The following is a 19,406-nucleotide window of genomic DNA, read 5'->3' as shown; positions in this document are numbered from 1 at the left end:
GCACAGTATCACAGACCCCCTTGTGTCCCACCCCAAAATCCACCGTGTGCCCCCAGCCCCAAAATCCACCGTCCCCCAACTCTCAAATGTGCCCTCAGGGACCCCCAGAATCCCCCAAAAATCCACAGGGCTCCAATTTCCCCTGAGGGACCCCCATTTTCTCCTCACACTCCCCCTCCCATCATAGGGGACCCCCATTTTCCCCTCGTGCCTCCCCCAAATGCTCAGGACCCTCCTCACGCTCCCCCTCCCCCCTCCTAGGGGACCCCATTTTCCCCCCAGGATCCCCATTTTCCCTTCTCAAAACCCCATTTTCCTCTCAGAACACCCCTCACAACCCCCATTTTCCCCTCACAAATCCCATTTCCCCACTCACAACCCCCATTTTCCCCTCACAAATCCCATTTCCCCACTCACAACCCCCATTTTCCCCCTCACAAACCCATTTTCCCCCTTTCAGATCCCATTTTCCCCTCACAAACCCCATTTTCCCCCTCTCAGACCCCACTTTCCCCTCACAAACTCCATTTTTCCCCTCACAAACTCCATTTTTCCCCTCACAAACCCCATTTTCCCCTCAGACCCCCGCCCCTCACCGGGCCCCCCCGCGCAGCTCCATTCCCCGCGCTCGCCCCCGCTCCGCGCGTGGCGCCCCCTGGCGGCCGGGGAAAGGGGCGGAGCAACTGCACAAGCTCCGCCCATCGACCAATGAGAAGCCGCCATGAGGTGCTGGCCACGCCTCGAACCACGCCCCGTTGTCGCCATGGAAACGCGGCCTAGCGCGACGCCGCCAGGCGGTCCCGCGCCGATTTGTCGCGATATAACGAGTCCCAACCTCCCCCGATATTTTCTGTATCGCGACAGCACCCGCAGAGCCCCGACAGCCCTCAAACCCCCCGGATACCGCTTGGGTCAGCCAGCGCTGCGGCCCCGGCGCGCCCAAAGTGACGCCACCCTCTCATTCCCGCCCTCACCGCTGATTGGCTGCCGCCACCACCGCGTCATCCGAGCGCGACGCATCACCATGGCAACCGCGGAGTAAACACGGAAGTCCCCAAAACCAGGCCCGGGATCCCCAAAATCGCCGCGAGACCCCCAAAAAACGCAAATCCACACCCCCCCCTTTCCTTTTCCAGGGACCCCTAAGGGCCTGGGGACCCCCCAGTGCCTGTCCGGGGGGGTGGGGGAGGGGGCCGAGCCCCCCACGAACAGACGGGGCCAGGGGGCTGCTGGGCATCAGTTTAATACCGGGGTGCGGGGGATGTGGGGGGCAGCACCCCCGGACCCCCTTCCCCCCCCTCCCCCCCCCCCCAGGTGCTGATATTCAGGAGAGGGGGGAGGGGCAGAGTGAGGACCCCTCCCCCCGCCCCCTTTTTTGCCCCCCCGCCCCCCTTTCCCATCCCCCCAAAACAGCAAAATCCCACGGTGGTTTGGGGGGAGGGGAGGGGAGAGGGAGGGGAAGAAAGAGGAGACCCTAGAAAAAAAAAAAAAATACCAGCCCCTCCCCCAGCATTCCCCCAGTCATTTTGAGGAGGGGTCTTCTCCATCTTCATCTTCATCATCATCTTCTCTTCCCCCCCCCCCCAACAAAAAATCAGCCGAGGTTCATCCGCGGCGTCCAGCGCTGTGTCCCCCTCCCCCATTTTTGCTGGGGGGGTTTTTTTGTGTCACCCCCAAACTCAGAGCCCCCCCAGCCCCGCACCGAGAGTCCCTTGGGGGGGTTTTTTTTTTTGGGGAGGGGGGGGTGGGAATTGGGGAGGGGGGGGGGGGGTCGGGGTCAGCCTTGTTTTTTTCGCCTTTTTTTGTTTTTTTTTTTTGGTTGTTGGTTTTTTTTTTGTTTTTTGGGTGGGAGGGGAGGAGGGGTGGGGGGTCCGGAGGGTCTCTCTTGGGGGGGGTTTTGGGGGTGTTTTGGGGGTGTTTTTTGGGGGCGGGGGGGTCGCAGTCCGGGGGTTCAATATCAACTCTTGTCGGCGGCGGGGTCTCTGTGGCGCGAGGTTTTCATGGTCTCCAGGTACTCCTGCTGCGACACCGCCAGCACCGACGCCAGGATCTCGTCGTCCTCCCAGTCGTTCAGGCCTGGGGAGGGAGGGGGGGAAAAACCCCCAAAAAAATTAAAAATTTCAATTTGGAGATGGGGGGAGATGGTTGGGGTTTGGGGGAAAAAAATTTGGAAGCTGTGGATGGAGCCCGGGTATTGAAATCGGGGTGAATTTGGGCTCTAAAAATGGGAAAAAAAAAGGAGAAATCCACCCCAGAATGGAGTTGGACACGTCCCAGTTGTTGGACACTTCCCAGTTGTTGGGCACCCAAAATTTTCATTAAATGAGCCCAGGAGTAAAAGTTCCTGCCCTAAACTTCATGCCGAGCCTCCAAAATGATCCTAAGTTCCCCAAAATGACCCTAAATATTCTCAAATTATTATAAACCCCCAAAACGACCCTAAATCACTCCCAAAATGACCTTAAACCCCACCAAAATTACCTTAAACCCCACCAAAACAAACCTAAAATGTCCCAAATTCCCCCCAAAACAACCATAAAACCCAAAATCCCCCAAAACAACCCAAAAGTCTCCAAAATCCCCCTCAAAACAACCCCAAATCTACCAAAACCAACCCAAAAACGCCCCAAACCCCCCCTCAAAACAACCCGAAATCCACCAAGACCAACCCAAAATCCCCCCAAAACCAACCCAAAATCCCCTCAAACGCCAAAAATCCCCCTCAAAAAAACCCCAAATCCCCCTCAAACGCCCCAAAATCCCCCTCAAAACAACCCTAAATCCCCCCAGACGCCCCAAAATCCCCCTCAAAACAACCCGAAATCCACCAAAACCAACCCAAAATCCCCCCAAAACCAACCCAAAAGAGCCCCAAAACCCCCCTCAAAACAACCCAAAATCCACCAAAAACAACCCAAAAATGCCCCAAAACCCCCCTCAAAACAACCCAAAATCCCCCAAGACCAACCCAAACTCCCCCCAAACGCCCCTAAATCCCCCTCAAAACAACCCAAAATCCACCAAAACCAACCCAAAATCCCCCCAAAACAACCCAAAAATGCCCCAAAATCCCCCTCAAAACAACCCAAAACTCCCCTAAAACACCCCAAAATCCCCTAAAACACCCCCAAAACAGCCCGCAACCCCCCAAAACCAACCCTAAAACCCCCCAAAACAACCCAAAATCTTCCCAAACCAACCCAAAATCCACCAAAACCAACCCAAAACTCCCCTAAAACATCCCAAAATCCCCTAAAACACCCCCAAAACAGCCCGCAACCCCCCAAAACAACTCGAAATACCCCCAAAACCAACCCCAAATCCCCCCAAAACAACCCAAAATCCACCAAAAAACAACCCAAAAATGCCCCAAAACCCCCCTCAAAACAACCCAAAATCCACCAAAAACAACCCAAAAACGCCCCAAAATCCCCCCAAAACAACCCAAAATCCCCCCAAACGCCCCTAAATCCCCCCAAAATGCCCCTAAATCCCCCCAAACGCCCCTAAATCCCCACAAAACGCCCCAAAATCCCCCTCAAAACAACCCGAAATCCACCAAAACCAACCCATAATCCCCCTCAAAACAACCTAAAATCCACCCAAACCAACCCAAAATCCACCAAAACCAACCCAAAACTCCCCTAAAACATCCCAAAATCCCCTAAAACACCCCCAAAACAGCCCGCAACCCCCCAAAACAACTCGAAATACCCCCAAAACCAACCCCAAATCCCCCCAAAACAACCCAAAATCCACCAAAAAACAACCCAAAACCCCCCAACCCCACCCCCAAACAACTCGGAATCCCCTCAAAAACAACTCAAAATCCACCAAAACCAACCCAACAACGCCCCAAAACCCCCCTCAAAACAACCCAAAATCCACCAAAAACAACTCAAAATCCACCAAAACCACCCCAAAATAACCCAGAATCCCCTAAAACACCCCCAAAACAGCCCGCAACCCCCCAAAACAACTCGAAATCCCCCCAAAACAACTCGAAATACCCCCAAAACCAACCCAAAATCCACCAAAACCAACCCAACAACGCCCCAAAACCCCCCTCCAAACAACCCAAAAACGCCCCAAAATCCCCCTCAAAACAACCCTAAATCCCCCAAAACGCCCCAAAATCCCCCAAGACCAACCCAAAATCCCCCCAAACGCCCCTAAATCCCCCCAAACGCCCCTAAATCCCCACAAAACGCCCCTAAATCCCCCCAAACGCCCCTAAATCCCCCTCAAAACAACCCAAAATCCACCAAAACCAACCCATAATCCCCCTCAAAACCAACCCAAAATCCCCCTAAAACGCCCCAAAATCCCCCTCAAAACAACCTAAAATCCACCCAAACCAACCCAAAATCCACCAAAACCAACCCAAAACTCCCCTAAAACACCCCAAAATCCCCTAAAACACCCCCAAAACAGCCCGCAACCCCCCATAAAACGCCCCTAAAACCCCCCAAAACCAACCCCAAATCCCCCCAAACCAACTCGAAATACCCCCAAATCCAACCCCAAATCCCCCCAAAACCAACCCAAAATCCCCCCCAAACCAACCCCAAAACGCCCCAAAATCCCCCAAAACAACCCAAAATCCCCCCAGCCGCCCCCAAACCGCGGCTTGCGTCGCTCACCGAAGGCGGTCGGGGACATTTGCTGCATGATGGCGCGGCACTCGAGCGCGGGGTACAGCGACACCAGCGGGGGCGTGGCCCGGCCGCCCCCCGCCCCCAGCTGGCTGCTGGTCCCTGGGGGGGCATTTGGGGTTAGGGACCCCCCAAAAACCCCAAAAACCCAAATATGGACCCCTCCAAATCCCCCTGCCCCCAGCTGGCTGCTGGTCCCTGGGGGAGGGAGCAGGGTCAGGGACCCCCCCAAAAACCCCAAATATGGGGTCAGGGATCCCCCAAAAATCCAAATATGGGCCCCCCCAAATCCCCCCGCCCCCAGCTGGCTGCTGGTCCCTGGGGGGGCATTTGGGGTTAGGGACCCCCCAAAAACCCCAAAACCCCAAATATGGGGTCAGGGATCCCTCAAAACCCCCAAAATTGGGGTTAGAGACCCCCAAAAACCCCAAATCCCCCCGCCCCCAGCTGGCTGCTGGTCCCTGGGGGGGGGGGGGGAGCAGGGTCAGGGACCCCCCCAAAAAATCCAAATTGGGGTCAGGGATCCCCCAAAAATCCAAATATGGGCCCCCCCAAATCCCCCCGCCCCCAGCTGGCTGCTGGTCCCTGGGGGCCATTTGGGGTCAGGGACTCCCCCTCGAACCCCAAAATTTGGAATCAGGGACCCCCACCCCCAGACCCCAAATCCGTCCTTATTCCCCAATCCCAGTTTGGGGTCCCAGTATCCCCCAGTAAGCCCCAGTTTGGGGTCCCAGTATGCCCCAAATCCCAGTTTAGGGTCCCAGTATCCCCCAGTCCCAGTCTGGGGAGATCCCAGTGCCTCATTAACCCCCCAGCACCCCAAAACCCCCCAGTAAGTCCCAGTTTGGGCTCCCAGTGCCCCCAGTTCAGGCTCCCAGTGCCCCAGTTTAGGCTCCCAGATTGGGCTCCCAGTTTGGGCTCCCAATCCCCCCAGTTTGTGCTCCCAGTCCCCCCAGTTTGCCCCCAGTTTAGGCTCCCAGTCCCCCCAGTTAAGGCTCCCAGTGCCCCCAGTTTGTGCCCCCAATTTTCCCCAGTTTGCTCCAGTTTGTGCTCCCAGCCCCCCCAGTTTGCCCCAGTTTGTGCTCCCAGTCCCCCCAGTTTAGGCTCCCAGTGCCCCCCAGTTTAGGCTCCCAGTTTGTGCTCCCAGTGCCCCCAGTTTGTGCTCCCAGTGCCCCCAGTTTTTGCTCCCAGTGCCCCCCAGTTTGCCCCAGTTTGTGCCCCCAGTTTGCCCCAGTTTGCCCCCAGTTTGTCCCCAGTTTGCGCCCCCCAGTTTGCCCCGGTTTGTGCTCCCAGCCCCCCCAGTTTGCCCCAGTTTGTGCCCCCAGTTTGCCCCAGTTTGTGCTCCCAGCCCCCCCAGTTTGCCCCAGTTTGTCCCCAGTTTGCGCCCCCAGTTTGCCCCGGTTTGCCCCCAGTCCCACCTGGGGCGCAGGGCGAGGGGGGTTTTCCGGCGGGGGGGGCTCCGGGCGAGGGGGGTTTGGGGCCGGGGGTCTCGGGGTGCAGCCCGGGGTGCTCGGGGGAGGGGGCGGCGCTGCGGGGCCGGGGCGAGCGGCCGCTCCACTCCTCCAGGCCAGAGGCGGCCGCTGCCGTGGCCGAGCTGCACGTGGCACTGGCCTTGCGCGGCTGTGGGGACACAGAGAGTGACCACAGTGACCACAGAGTGACCAGAGTGACCATAGAGTGACCAGAGTGACCATAGAGTGACCACAGAGTGACCATAGGGGTCAGCGGCCGCTCCACTCCTCCAGGCCAGAGGCGGCCGCTGCTGTGGCCGAGCTGCACGTGGCGCTGGCCTTGCGCGGCTGTGGGGACAGGAGGGGACACCAGAGTGACCAGAGTGACCATAGAGTGACCACAGAGTGACCAGAGTGACCACAGAGTGACCACAGTGACCATAGAGTGACCAGAGTGACCATAGAGTGACCACAGAGTGACCACAGAGTGACCACAGTGACCATAGAGTGACCAGAGTGACCATAGAGTGACCATAGGGGTCAGCGGCCGCTCCACTCCTCCAGGCCAGAGGCGGCCGCCGCCGTGGCCGAGCTGCACATGGCACTGGCCTTGCGTGGCTGTGGGGACACAGAGAGTGACCACAGTGACCACAGAGTGACCATAGAGTGACCACAATGACCACAGAGTGACCACAATGACCATAGAGTGACCATAGAGTGACCATAGGGGTCAGCGGCCGCTCCACTCCTCCAGGCCAGAGGCGGCCGCTGCCGTGGCCGAGCTGCACGTGGGGACAGGAGGGGACACCAGAGTGACCAGAGTGACCACAGAGTGACCACAATGACCACAGAGTGACCACAGTGACCACAGAGTGACCACAGAGTGACCATAGAGTGACCATAGGGGTCAGCGGCCGCTCCACTCCTCCAGGCCGCTGGCCGTGGCCATGGTGGGGCTGTGGGGACACCAGGGGACACCAAGGGAGGGCAGTGACACTGATGGTGACAGGGATGGTGACACCAGGGATGGCAGGGACATGGATGGTGACATGGATGGTGACACAGGCGGTGACACGGACGGTGACACCAGGGACACTGATGGTGACAATGATGGTGAAGGGATGGGATGGTGACACCAATGGTGACAGGGATGGTGACAGGGACAATGACAAGGACGCTGACACCACTGTGACAGGGACGGTGACACCCATGGTGACACTGATGGTGACACCAGGGACACTGATGGTGACACCGATGGTGACACCAGGGGCCCACAGGGACATGGATGGTGACAGGGACAGTGACACCAGGGACACTGATGGTGACACTGATGGTGACCATCAGGTGACCACTAGGGGCTCACAGGGACATGGATGGTGACAGGGACACTGATGGTGACACTGATGGTGACACCAGGGGCCCACAGGGACATGGACGGTGACAGGGACAGTGACACCAGGGGCCCACAGGGACACGATAGTGACAGGGACGGTGACACCAGGGGCTCACAGGGACATGGATGGTGACAGGGACGGTGACACCGACAGTGATACCAGGGGCCCACAGGGACATGGATGGTGACAGGGACGGTGACAGGGACGGTGACAGGGACGGTGACACCAGGGGCTCACAGGGACATGGATGGTGACACTGACAGTGACACCAGGGGCCCACAGGGACACAGATGGTGACAGGGACGGTGACAGGGACGGTGACAGGGACGGTGACACCAGGGGCCCACAGGGACACGGACGGTGACACTGACGGTGACAGGGCCGGTGCCACGTCAGCGCTGTCCCCACCTGCCGCGCCTGCTTCTCCTGGTCGCGCAGCCACTGCAGGTAGGACTCGCGGGCCACCTGCTCCTCGATGGCCTCGTTGGTGGCCTCCCAGTCGGTGGCGCGCTTCTTGTCCTCCAGCATCTGCTGCTCGATCCACGACTCCTCCGACGTCTTGATGGCGCTCTTCATCAGAGACTGCTCCGCCAGCTGGGGACACGGGGACGTGAGGGGACAGCGGGGACGTGAGGGGACACGGGGACATGAGGGGACACGGGGACAGTGGGGACGTGAGGGGACAGCGGGGACACCAGGGACGTGAGGGGACACAGGGATGTGAGGGGACAGCGGGGACATTGGGGACAGCAGGGACGTGAGGGGACACGGGGACAGCGGGGACGTGAGGGGACAGCGGGGACGTGAGGGGACATGGGGACAGTGGGGACACCAAGGATGTGAGGGGGACAGCGGGGACAGCGGGGACGTGAGGGGACACTGGGGACAGCGGGGACGTGAGGGGACAGCGGGGACAGCGGGGACGTGAAGGGACAGCAGGGATGTGAGGGGACACCGGGGACAGCAGGGACGTGAGGGGACAGTGGGGACGTGAGGGGACACGGGGATGTGAGGGGACAGCGGGGACATGAGGGGACAGTGGGGATGTGAGGGGACAGCGGGGACATGAGGGGACACGGGGACAGCCAGGATGTGAGGGGACACTGGGGACAGCGGGGACGTGAGGGGACACTGGGGACACAGGGGACACTGGGGACAGCGGGGACGTGAGGGGACACTGGGGACACAGGGGACACTGGGGGACACCAGGGATGTGAGGGGACACTGGGGACAGTGGGGACGTTGGGCACACCAGGACATGAGGGACACTGTGGGACACTGGGGATAACTGGGACACTGGGGGACATGAGGGGACAACGGGGACACCAGGACATTGGAGACACTGGGGACACAAGGGGACATGGGGACATGAGGGGGACATTGGGGACACTGAGGACACAAGGGGACACCAGGAACAGACAGGGGACACTGTGGGGGACACCGTGGGACATGCACGGGGTCCCAGCCCCATGGAAAGGGGGCTCAGGGATGGTCCCACCCACCCAAATCAAAGCCTCCAGACCCCAAATTTGGGATCCCACCCCCCAAAATCAAGGCCTCCAAACCCCAAACTGGGGGTCCCACCCCCCAAATCAAGGCCTCCAGACCCCAAAGTGGGGGTCCCCCTGTGTGTACCCCCGGTTTGAAGGAGGGCAGCCCCAGAAAGGGGGGCTCAGGGATGGAATGGGGGGCTCAGGGACAGTCCCCAGACCCCAAATTGGGGGTCCCAGCCCCCGAATCAAGGCCTCCAGACCCCAAAGTGGGGATCCCACCCCCCAAATCAAGGCCCCCAGACCCCAAATTGGGGGTCCCCCTGTGCGTACCCCCGGTTTGAAGGAGGGCAGCCCCAGCCCCACGGAAAGGGGGGCTCAGGGACAGTACCCAGACCCCAAAGTGGGGGTCCCACCCCCCAAATCAAGGCCCCCAGACCCCAAAGTGGGGGTCCCACCCCCCAAATCTGACACCCCAGACCCCAAAGTGGGGGTCCCCTGTGCGTACCCCCGGTTTGAAGGAGGGCAGCCCCAGAAAGGGGGGCTCAGAGATGGAATGGGGGGCTCAGGGCGAGTCCCCAGACCCCAAATTGGGGGGTCCCACCCCCCCAAATCAAGGCCCCCAGACCCCAAACTGGGGGTCCCACCCCCCAAATCAAGGCCTCCAAACCCCAAACTGGGGGTCCCACCCCCCAAATCTGACACCCCAGACCCCAAAGTGGGGGTCCCCTTGTCCCGTACCCCCGGTTTGAAGGAGGGCAGCCCCAGCCCCACGCCGATGGTGGCCTTGTTGGGGTTCACCACGGAGTTGTAGTGGATGTTGCGGTGGTAGCTGACCCGGATGGGCTCGTCCTCGTTGTGCTGGATCCCGTGGAACGTGTTGATGGGCTCTGGGGCACCCCAAAAATGACACAGCACCCCAAAAAATACAGTGAGAGCCTTGGAAAAACAGCTGGGATCCTAAAAAACTGCCCGGGAACCCCGAAAATCCAGATAGGATCCCCAGAAATTCAAGTGGGGATTCACAAAAACAGATGGGACCCCAAAAATACAGATGGGACCCCAAAAATACAGATGGGATCTAAAATTCAGATGGCACCCCAAAAATACAGATGGGACCCCAAAATACAGATGGGATCCTCAAAATAGAGATGGCACCCCAAAAATACAAATGGGATCTAAATTACAGATGGGTTCCCAAATATACAGATAGCACCCCAAAATACAGATGGGGCCCCAAAAATACAGATAGGATCTCAAAATAGAGATGGCACCCCAAAAATTCAGATAGGACCCCAAAATACACGTGGGGCCCTAAAATAACACATGGCACCCCAAAAAATCCAGATGAAATCCTTGGAAAAACAGCTGGGATCCCAAAAAAACTGCCTGGGACCCCCGAAAATCCAGATAGGATCCAAAAAATCCAGATGGGATTCCCAAAAAATCCACCTGAGACCCCAAAACAGCACCTGGGACACCCCAAAAACCAGCTGGGACCTCCAGAATGGCACCTTGGACCCCTCCCCATTGATTCCAGTTCCTCAGGGACCCCTTCCCAATAACCCCAGTGCCTGTGCGACCCCTCCCCAGTGCTCCCAGTGCCTCAGGGACCCCTCCCCACAGCTCCCAGTTCCTCAGGGACCCCTCCCCAGTGCTCCCCATCACTCTGGGTCCCCCATGGCTCCTCAGGGACCCCTCCCCAATAACCTCAGCACCCATGGGACCCCCTCCCCAATAACCCCAGTGCCTGTGGGACCCCTCCCCACAGCTCCCAGTTCCTCAGGGACCCCTCCCCAGTGCTCCCAGTTCCTCAAGGACCCCCTCCTCAATAACCCCACTTCTTCAGGGACCCCTCCCCATTGATCCCAGTTCCTCAGGGACCTCTCCCCACAGTTCCCCATCACTCTGGGTCCCCCATGGCTCCTCAGGGACCCCTCCCCAATAACCCCAGTGCCCGTGGGACCCCTCCCCATTGATCCCAGTTCTTCAGGGACCCCTCCCCATTTATCCCAGTTCCTCCCCAGTGCTCCCAGTGCCCATGGGACCCCTCCCCATTGATCCCAGTTCCTCAGGGACCCCTCCCCAATAACGCCAGCACCCATGGGACCCCCTCCCCACAGCTCCCAGTTCCTCAGGGACCCCTCCCCATTGATCCCAGTTCCTCAGGGACCCCTCCCCAGTAACCCCAGCACCCATGGGACTCCCTCCCCACAGCTCCCAATTCTTCAGGGACCCCTCCCCATTGATCCCAGTTCCTCCCCAGTGCTCCCAGCGCCCATGGGACCCCTCCCCAATAACCCCAGCCCCCATGGGCCCCCTCCCCAGCGCTCCCAGTCTCACCAGTGCCGTACTGGTAGACCTCCACGGGCCGGTTGTACATCTCGGCCATGGCCTGCATCTCGATGTGGTTCCCGTGGCAGGTGCTCTTGCGCTTGCGGTTGATGTAGGTGGTGAAATCCTCCGTGACGTAATTGGAGAAATAATCGGCGTTCTTCATCTGGGGACACACGGGGGACGTGGTGGGGACACACTGGGGACACTGGGGACAGGCTGGGGACACAAGGGACAGGCTGAGGGAGCCCTGGGGACACAGGGGACAGGCTGGGGACACACTGGGGACAGGCTGGGGACAGGCTGGGGACAGGCTGGGGACACAAGGGACAGGATAAGGGAGCCCTGGGGACACAGGGGACAGGCTGGGGACAGGTTGGGGACACACTGGGGACAGGCTGGGGACACACTGGGGACAGGCTGGGACAGGCTGGGGACAGGTTGGGGACACAAGGGACAGGCTGAGGGAGCCCTGGGGACACAGGGGACAGGCTGGGCACACACTGGGGACAGGCTGGGGGACAGGCTGGGGACACAGGGGGACAGGCTGGGGAGAGGCTGGGGACACAGGGGACAGGCTGGGGACACAAGGGACAGGATAAGGGAGCCCTGGGGACACAAGGGAGGGGGGACAGGCTTGGGGACAGGTGGGACACACTGGGGACAGGCTGGGGACACTGGGGACAGGCTGGGGACAGGGCAAGGACAGGCACAGCACCACTGGGGACATGCTGGGGGAGCCCTGGGGACACTGAGTTGGAGAAATAATGGACGTTCTTCATCTGGAGACACATTGGGGACACATTGGGGACACAGCTGGGGACAGGCTGGGGACACACTGGGGACACCTGGGGACACAAGGGACAGGATAAGAGAGCTCTGGGGACACTGGGGACAGGCTGGGGACAGGCTGGGGACACAGGGGGACAGGATAAAGGAGCTCTGGGGACACAGGGGACAGGCTGGGGACACACTGGGGATACCTGGGGACAAGCTGGGGACACAAGGGACAGGCTGGGGACAGGCTGGGGACAGACACAGCACCACTGGGGACACTGGGGACACACTGGGAGAGCCCTGGGGACACCGAGTTGGAGAAATAATCTACATTGTTCATCTGGGGACACAGGGGACAGGCTGGGGACAGGCTGGGGACACCCGGGACACAGGGGGACAGGCTGGGGACACAGAGGACAGGCTGGGGACAGGCTGGGGACAGCGCTGGGGAGGGACACAGAACCACAGGGACAGCAGGGACACACTGGGGGAGCACTGGGGACACTGCAGGAGGGAGGAGGGAACAGCAGCCTCGTCCCCCCCAAGGTTCTGAGCACCCCCCAGCCCATCCCAGTCCATCCCAGTCCATCCCAGTCCATCCCAGTCCCCCCCCCAGTCCATCCCAGCCCATCCCAGTCCATCCCAGTCCCCCCCCAATCCCTCCCAGTCCATCCCAGTCCCTCACCAGGTAGTCCATGCAGTGCTTCCTCACCACCTCGTGCATGTCCTGGTCTCCGTACACCTGATCAGCTGCGGGAGGGGACACACAGGTGACATTTGGGGGGGGGGGGTGATGGCAGCGCTTATGGGAGGGGTTTTGGGTGATTTTGGGGTAATTTGGGGTGATTTTTGGGGTGATTTGGGGGGATTTTGGGGTTTTTTGGGTGATTTGGGGATATTTGGGGTGACTTTTGGGGTGATTTTGGGGGATTTTTGGGTGATTTTAGGGGATTTTTGGGGGTGATTTTGGGGGTTTTTTTTGGGGTGATTTCAGAGGATTTTGGGGTTTTTATTGGGGTGATTTTGGGGATTTTTGGGTCTTTCTGGCGTTATTTTGGGGCTTTTTTTTGGTGATTTTTGGGGGGATTTTTGGGGTGATTTTTGGGGGGATTTTTTGGGTGATTTTTGGGTTTTTTTGGGGGTGATTTTGGAGGTGATTTTGGGGCTCACCCACGGCCCGGAACAGGCAGGCCCCGTCCTCCTTCATGCGTTTGATGATGAAGCCTTTCTTCTCCCGCAGAGCCTTCTCGAACCGGTGCTCCTGCTGGAGACACAGCCGGGCTCGGGGGGTCCCTCGGGGCATTGGGGGGTCCCTCAGGGGTCTGGGGGGGCCCCTCGGGGCATTTGGGGGTCCCTCGGGGGTCTCCCGGGGCATTTGGGGGGGACACGAGATGGGGGGAGCTGAGGGAGCCACAGGGGACGAGGGGTTGGGGTCACAAAGGGGAGAAAATGGGGGAGTTCAGGGGGGTCCTTGGGGCTGGGGGGGTCCTTTGGGGACTTGAGGGGTCCTGGGGGACAGGGAGGTTCCAGGGGTGTCACCAAGTGGGGACAGAAAGGGGACACCGGGAAATGTGGGGAGGGGTCCCAGGACAGCAGGGAAAGGGGGATCCAAGAAAACTCAGGGGACAAGGAGGGGTCTCAAAATGGGGGAGACAAAGCGGTGACAATTTGGGGACAAACGGCGACAAAAAGGGGACAACAACAACAACCCCGCGTGCGGAGAAGCAACAGCGTGACAACGCGGGGACACCCAACCCCGGCAGGCCCCTCGTGTCCCCTGGTGTCCCCAAGTGTCCCCTGGTGTCCCCTCAGTGTCTCCCCACTGTCCCCCTGATATCCCCTGGTATTCCCCAATGTCCCCAGGTGCCACCTGATGTCCCCACAGTGTCCCCTGGTGTCCCCTCAGTGTCTCCCTGATGTCCCCTGGTCCCCCCTCACTGTCCCTGATGTCCCCCCCGGTGTCCCTAGATGCCCCTGTGCTGTCTCCAATGTCCCCTTGCTGCCCCTCAGTGTCCCCCGGTGTCCCTCACTGTCCCCTGCTCCCCTTTCACTGTCCCCCAGGTCCTCCCCAGTGTCCCCACTGTCCCCCCTGGTGTCCCCCGATGCTCCTCAGTGTCCCCAGATGCCCCCTCGGTGTCCCTGGTGTCCCCCCCAGTGTCCCCTGATGTCCCCTGCTCCCCTCTCACTGTCCCCCAGGTTCTCCCCAGTGTCCCCAGATGCCCCCGGTGTCCCCCCGGTGTCCCCGCACCTGCTCGGCGGTGGCCGGGTCCATCTCCACCCTGCCCGCCTCGTACTCATCCTCGCTGTTGTAGCCGCCTCCCGCCTCGTCGGGCCCGGGGCTGCCGCAGCCGGGGGGTCCCAGCCCCATCCCGAGCCCGATCCCGCCGGGGCCCGAGCCCGCGGGGCCCGCGCTGGGCCCGGCCCCTCCTCGCCGCCGCCGTTTGCTGTGCCCGGGGCCTCCTCCGGCTCCGCCGCCGCAGCCGGGCCCGCGGGGTTCGGGCAGCCCCAGCGCCGCCGCCTCCAGCCCAAGCAGCGCCGCGGGGCCGTCGGTAGAACCGGGACCGCCGCTACCGGAGCCGGGCCCCGCGGGAGGAGGAGACCCGGCGGCTCCGGGCAGCCCGGCCCAGCCCCGCAGAGGCGGCGGCGGCGAGGCGCGAGGCCGCGGCCCCCCCCACGCCGGGCCCGCCGGGTTCGCCGACGCCTCCGGGACCTCGCTCGGGCCCCGCGTCCGCTCCGCGCTCGGGCCCCGCGTCAGGGCCGGAATCGCCATCACCGTCGGGAGCCGGGACCGGCTTCTTCTTGGGGAGGATGGTCATGGCGGGGCGCGCATGGGGCGCGGGCGCGGCGCGGGGCTCGGGGGGGCGCCGCGGGGCTCGGGGGCGCCCCCGGCGCTGAGGGGCCGCGGGCGCTGCGGCCGCCGGGGCCGTGTCAACATCAACAGCCGCGACCTCCGACCCCCGCGCGCGCTTCCGCCTCGCCCGCGCCGCGCCGCGCCATTGGTCAGGGGAGGTGGGGGCGAGTTGTGATTGGCTGAGAGGGAGGAGGAAGTCCCGCCTTTCGTGTCTGTGCCTCGGTGAGGGGGAGGCGGGATGGGTGTTGCCATGGGGATGGAGGGGGAGAGCGGTGATTGGGTGAAGCGAGGAGGGAGGGAGGTGATTGGTTGGGTTTGGGGGAGGGAGGGGAGCGGTGATTGGCTGGGGGAGGTGTCGGTTTAGCGGAGGGGGAAGGAGCGGTTCGGAGTAAACGTGAGCGCTGATTGGGTGATGGGACGTCACTCATCGGTGGGAGGGAGCAGCGAGGAGATGCCGAGCGCTGATTGGTGCGGGCCTTAACCCCGCCCGCATCGCCCTCCTATTGGCTGCAGCAAGCGACCTAATTTCCAATTGGCTCAGGCACGGCAGGGGCGGTGCCTCGGCTCCGCCCCTCTTATAACCCCACCCACCACCTGTCAATCTTCCGTAAACCCCGCCCCTTCCCGCCCTCCCACATGGTCTGACCTCCCCAAAACCACTCAGGACCCTCCCCAAAATCCTCCAGGACCCTCCCCAAAATTCTCCAGGACCTCCTCAAACCTTCCAGGAACCCCCAAAAACCCACCTGAATCCCCCTCAAGCCTCTCGGGACCTTCCAAACCACCCGGGACCCCCCTAAAACCCATTAGGACTCCCCCAAAACTCCCCCAGGACCCCCTCAAAAACCCACCAGGGTCCCCCAAAACCCACCTGTACTCCCCCAAAGCCCCCCAGAACTCCCCAAAACTCTCCACAATCCCCCAAAACCAGCCAGCACTGGCCCCCCCAAAACCCTTCAGGACACCCCCCAAAATCCCCAGGACCCCCCCAAAACCCCCCCAGGACCCCCCAAAAACCAGACCTGAGCTCCATTTCCAGCTCTTTTATTAAAATCCATCCCGCCCCCCCAGGAACGAGGAACATTCCCATGGCACAACCCCAAAAACAAGAGAGGTACCCCCAAAAATGAGGCCGAGAGACCCCCAAAAACGAGGCTGAGAACCTGGAGGGGCTCCAGCTGCTCTCCCTGAGCTTTTGGGGGGGTCCCCAAATTCCCCTCCAGGACCCTCTCAGTGCTGAACCCTCCCTTGGGGGGGGTCTCTTGGTCTGGGGGGGGTCTGAGGTTGGGGGCGGGGAATCCCTCAGCCCAGGGGGGTTTTTGGGGGGTGTCCCTCAGTCCATGGGGGGGTCTCTGAGGATCTCCCCCCCCTCAATTGTGTCAGGGCCAGTCCTGGGGAGGGTCCCTCACCCCCAGGGGTCTCTCTCAAGTCCATGGGGGGGTCCCGGGGGTCTCTCCACCCCCCACCCCCCCAATGTCCCTCGTGTCAGGGCCGGTCCTGGGGGCGTCTCACAGCCCTGGGGGGGTCTCTCAGCCCCAGGGGGGGGTCTCTGGGGGTCTCTCACCCCCCCCCCCCTCAATGGGCCTTGTGTCGGGGCCGGTCGTGGGCCGCGCTGGGCCCGGGCCAGCTCCCGGCCGGCGTCCAGCAGGAGCAGGACGGGCACGAGCACCCAGAGCCCGTTGAGCCCCACGAAGTAACCCCAGAAATAAAAGGGGTGGGGGTCGCTGTGAGCCCAGCCCGCGCGCCGCCTCCGTGGCAAAGTACAGGATGTCACCGTACAGCTGGCCTGGGGACACAGGGGACAGAGAGGGACACAGTTAGGGACAGCCTGGGGACAGGTTGGGGACACAGACAGGGACACAGGGGACATGGGGACAGCCTGGGGACAGGGACAGGTCAGGGACACAGTTAGGGACAGCCTGGGGACAGGGAGAGGTCAGGGACATGGACAGCAGAGATCACCATACAGCTGGCCTGGGCACACAGATAGGGACAGGGTTAGGGACAGCCTGGGGACAGGGACAGCACATCACTGTACAGCTGGCCTGGGGACACAGGGGACAAGGACAGGGGTTAGGGACAGGGGACAGGGTCAGAGGACAGGGACAGGTCATGGACAGGGGACAGGGACAGCCTGGGGGACAGGGTCAGGGGTTAGGGACAGGGACGGCCTGGGGACAGGGGACAGGGATGGGTCAGGGGATAGGGATGGGTCAATGGGGCACAGGGACAGCCTGGGGCAGAGGGGACGGTGACACCGGTGACACAGGTGACACTGGGGAGGTGACACAGGGACACTGGGGACACAGGGATGGTGACACTGGTGACACAGGTGCCACGTACCCAGGGACACCACGAGCTGCAGGATGTAACGGGCCGGGTGCTGCCGCAGGAGGGCGAGGAAGGTGAGGAAGCTCAGGGGACCCCCAGGCCCAGGCTGTCACTGTCTCCATGGCAACCGTGAAGTCATCGCTCCTGCGGGAGGGGGAGGGGTCAGCTGGGGACATTGGGGACACGGCCACCCCCTCTCCACTGTCCCCAGTGTCCCCAACTCACGTCATGTAGCGGCTGTCGGCCTTGGCGTATTCCTTCCCTGCAATTTTGGGAGGGGGCTTCGGGTGAGGTGGGGGGGAGGGGAGTCAGGAGACCCCCCAGAACTCGGCTGTGCCCCTGCCCACCTGCTCAGGGACCCCCATGTACCCCAGGGACCCGTCCCCACATATCCAGGGACCCCCACAAATGCCCCAGGGACGCCTCCCCACATATCCAGGGACCCACCAGATGCCCCAGGGACCCCTCCCCACGTACTCAAGGACCCCATAAATGCCCTTGGGACCCATCCCCACATATCCAGGCAACCTCCATTCCCCCCCGATGCCCCTGAGACCCCTCCCCACGTGCTCAGTGCCCCTCCAGTGCCCCCTGCTGCCCTCGGGACCCCTCCCCACATCCCGAGAGACCCCACAGATGCCCTCGGGACCCCTCCCCATGTACCCAGTGCCCCTCCACTTCCCCCGCTGCTCTCAGGGCCCCTCCCCAAAGCCCCCCGCCCAGCCCAGCGCCCCCGCGGGTGCTCACAGACCGTCGGCCAGCAGCCCGGTGTCGGCGGGCAGCTCCCGGTGCCGAAGGCTGAAATACCCTTCCAGGACCCCGTGGATGCCGGCACAGACCAGGAACCAGCCCAGGACCAGCCGGCGGCGGGGCTTCTCTTGGCCACGCCTTTCGCCCCGCCCTTGGCCCCGCCCCCGGTCCCGCCCAGGGCCCCAGCCCAGCGCAAACAGCGCCGCCGCCGCCGCCGCCACTGCGCCTGCGCACTGCCAGCCGGGCCGCGCGCCCGCCACGTAACCCCGGCAACGCCAGCCCGCGCGGCCAATAGGGATGCGCGCTCGTCTCCATAGCAACAGCGCCCCTGTCGGGGAGAGCGTGAGGGGAGGGCGGCGGTGAGCGCGGCCCGGCAAGGCCCGACCGGAGAACGGCGGCCGCGGCACCGCCTCCCCGCGCACCCCGCGCTTCTCCGCGGCTCCCCCGCGCTCCCCGGCCCCGCGCCGGGCGGCACCGGCGCTCCCCCCGGTACGCGGATCGCGGTGAGCCCCGGCCCCGGCGCGCTCCCGGCCCCCGCTCACCTCAGCCGCTCACGCGCCGATCCCGCTCCCGCTCCCGCCGCCGCCGCGCGCCGCGCCTCGTCCCGCCTACACGCCCGCCCCCGCGACCAATAGGAGCGCGGCGGCTCAAGGTCGGCCAATAGGAACGCGGCCCGCCGCTTCTGCCGGGCGCTGATTGGCTGAGCCCGCCGCTGGGGAGATGTGGAGCCAGGGGGCGCGGTTTTGAGTGGGGGGCGTGGCCTCACGTTGGGGCGTGGCCTCGTAATGAGATTTTGGTATTTTAAACTTTGCCCAAAGGGGCGTGGCCACACAGACGTGGGCGTGGCTTAATCTTCTAAGGGGGGGGTCTGTGGGGACCCCCCATAAAATGTCCCCACGGACCCCCCCCCCCCCCCCCCCCAATTATACGGGAGCCACAAAGACCCCCCAAAATTATTTAGGACCTCCCCCAAATTTCTGTAGGGACCCCCAAGACCCCACCCCAAATTATTTAGGGGTCCCATAAACCCTCCCCCAAAATTCTATAGCGTCCCCTAAGATCCCCCCAAAATACTTAGGGCTCCCAAAAATCTCCCCCCAAAATTCTACAGGGACCCCAAGGACGCCCCCCAAATTATTTAGGAACCCAAGGACCCCCCCAAAATTATTTAGAGACGCCCAAGATCCCCCCCCAAATTACACAGGAAGCATACAAAGCCCCCCCCCCAAATTTTTCAGCTTTTGTGGCCCCAAAATCGCCGAAATCCCCCCCTAAAAAAAGGAGGCGGAGCCAGCGCTGGCAGCAGGTCCTGTATTGCCCCCCCCCCCCAAGGGGCCCCCCCAAACCCCCCCCCCCCCACCCCCAGGGACCCC

The 19,406-nt window shown here is 62.1% G+C and overlaps 2 protein-coding genes and 1 long non-coding RNA gene across 3 annotated transcripts; 1 reads left to right on the top strand and 2 right to left on the bottom strand.

Annotated features, from left to right (window-relative positions):
• Nucleotides 1-1,227: 1,227 nt before the first annotated feature.
• On the bottom strand, nucleotides 1,228-15,064 carry OTUD5 (OTU deubiquitinase 5). The gene is given in 10 exon segments (XM_071421094.1): nucleotides 1,228-2,076; nucleotides 4,644-4,757; nucleotides 6,074-6,275; nucleotides 7,909-8,094; nucleotides 9,732-9,880; nucleotides 11,334-11,490; nucleotides 12,787-12,851; nucleotides 13,272-13,365; nucleotides 14,350-14,772; nucleotides 14,774-15,064. Coding segments are annotated over 10 exon segments (1,653 nt in total). The 5' UTR covers nucleotides 14,918-15,064; the 3' UTR covers nucleotides 1,228-1,957.
• Nucleotides 15,065-16,385: 1,321 nt separating this feature from the next.
• Nucleotides 16,386-18,355, bottom strand: LOC139587155 (3-beta-hydroxysteroid-Delta(8),Delta(7)-isomerase-like). Its single transcript, XM_071421093.1, is given in 10 exon segments — nucleotides 16,386-16,557; nucleotides 16,559-16,696; nucleotides 16,698-16,738; nucleotides 17,296-17,377; nucleotides 17,379-17,427; nucleotides 17,509-17,545; nucleotides 18,035-18,151; nucleotides 18,154-18,214; nucleotides 18,216-18,299; nucleotides 18,301-18,355. Coding segments are annotated over 10 exon segments (687 nt in total). The 5' UTR covers nucleotides 18,349-18,355; the 3' UTR covers nucleotides 16,386-16,527.
• On the top strand, nucleotides 16,736-16,977 carry LOC139587154 (uncharacterized). Its single transcript, XR_011678232.1, has 3 exons — nucleotides 16,736-16,790; nucleotides 16,831-16,847; nucleotides 16,888-16,977. It is a non-coding gene; the product is annotated as an uncharacterized lncRNA (long non-coding RNA).
• Nucleotides 18,356-19,406: the final 1,051 nt, after the last annotated feature.

The sequence above is a fragment of the Agelaius tricolor genome, unplaced genomic scaffold (genome assembly GCF_023055355.1).
Source record: "Agelaius tricolor isolate 1412-34295 unplaced genomic scaffold, bAgeTri1.0.p SCAF_186, whole genome shotgun sequence".
Lineage (NCBI taxonomy): Eukaryota > Metazoa > Chordata > Aves > Passeriformes > Icteridae > Agelaius > Agelaius tricolor.
This window is presented reverse-complemented; position numbering and strand designations above follow the sequence as displayed.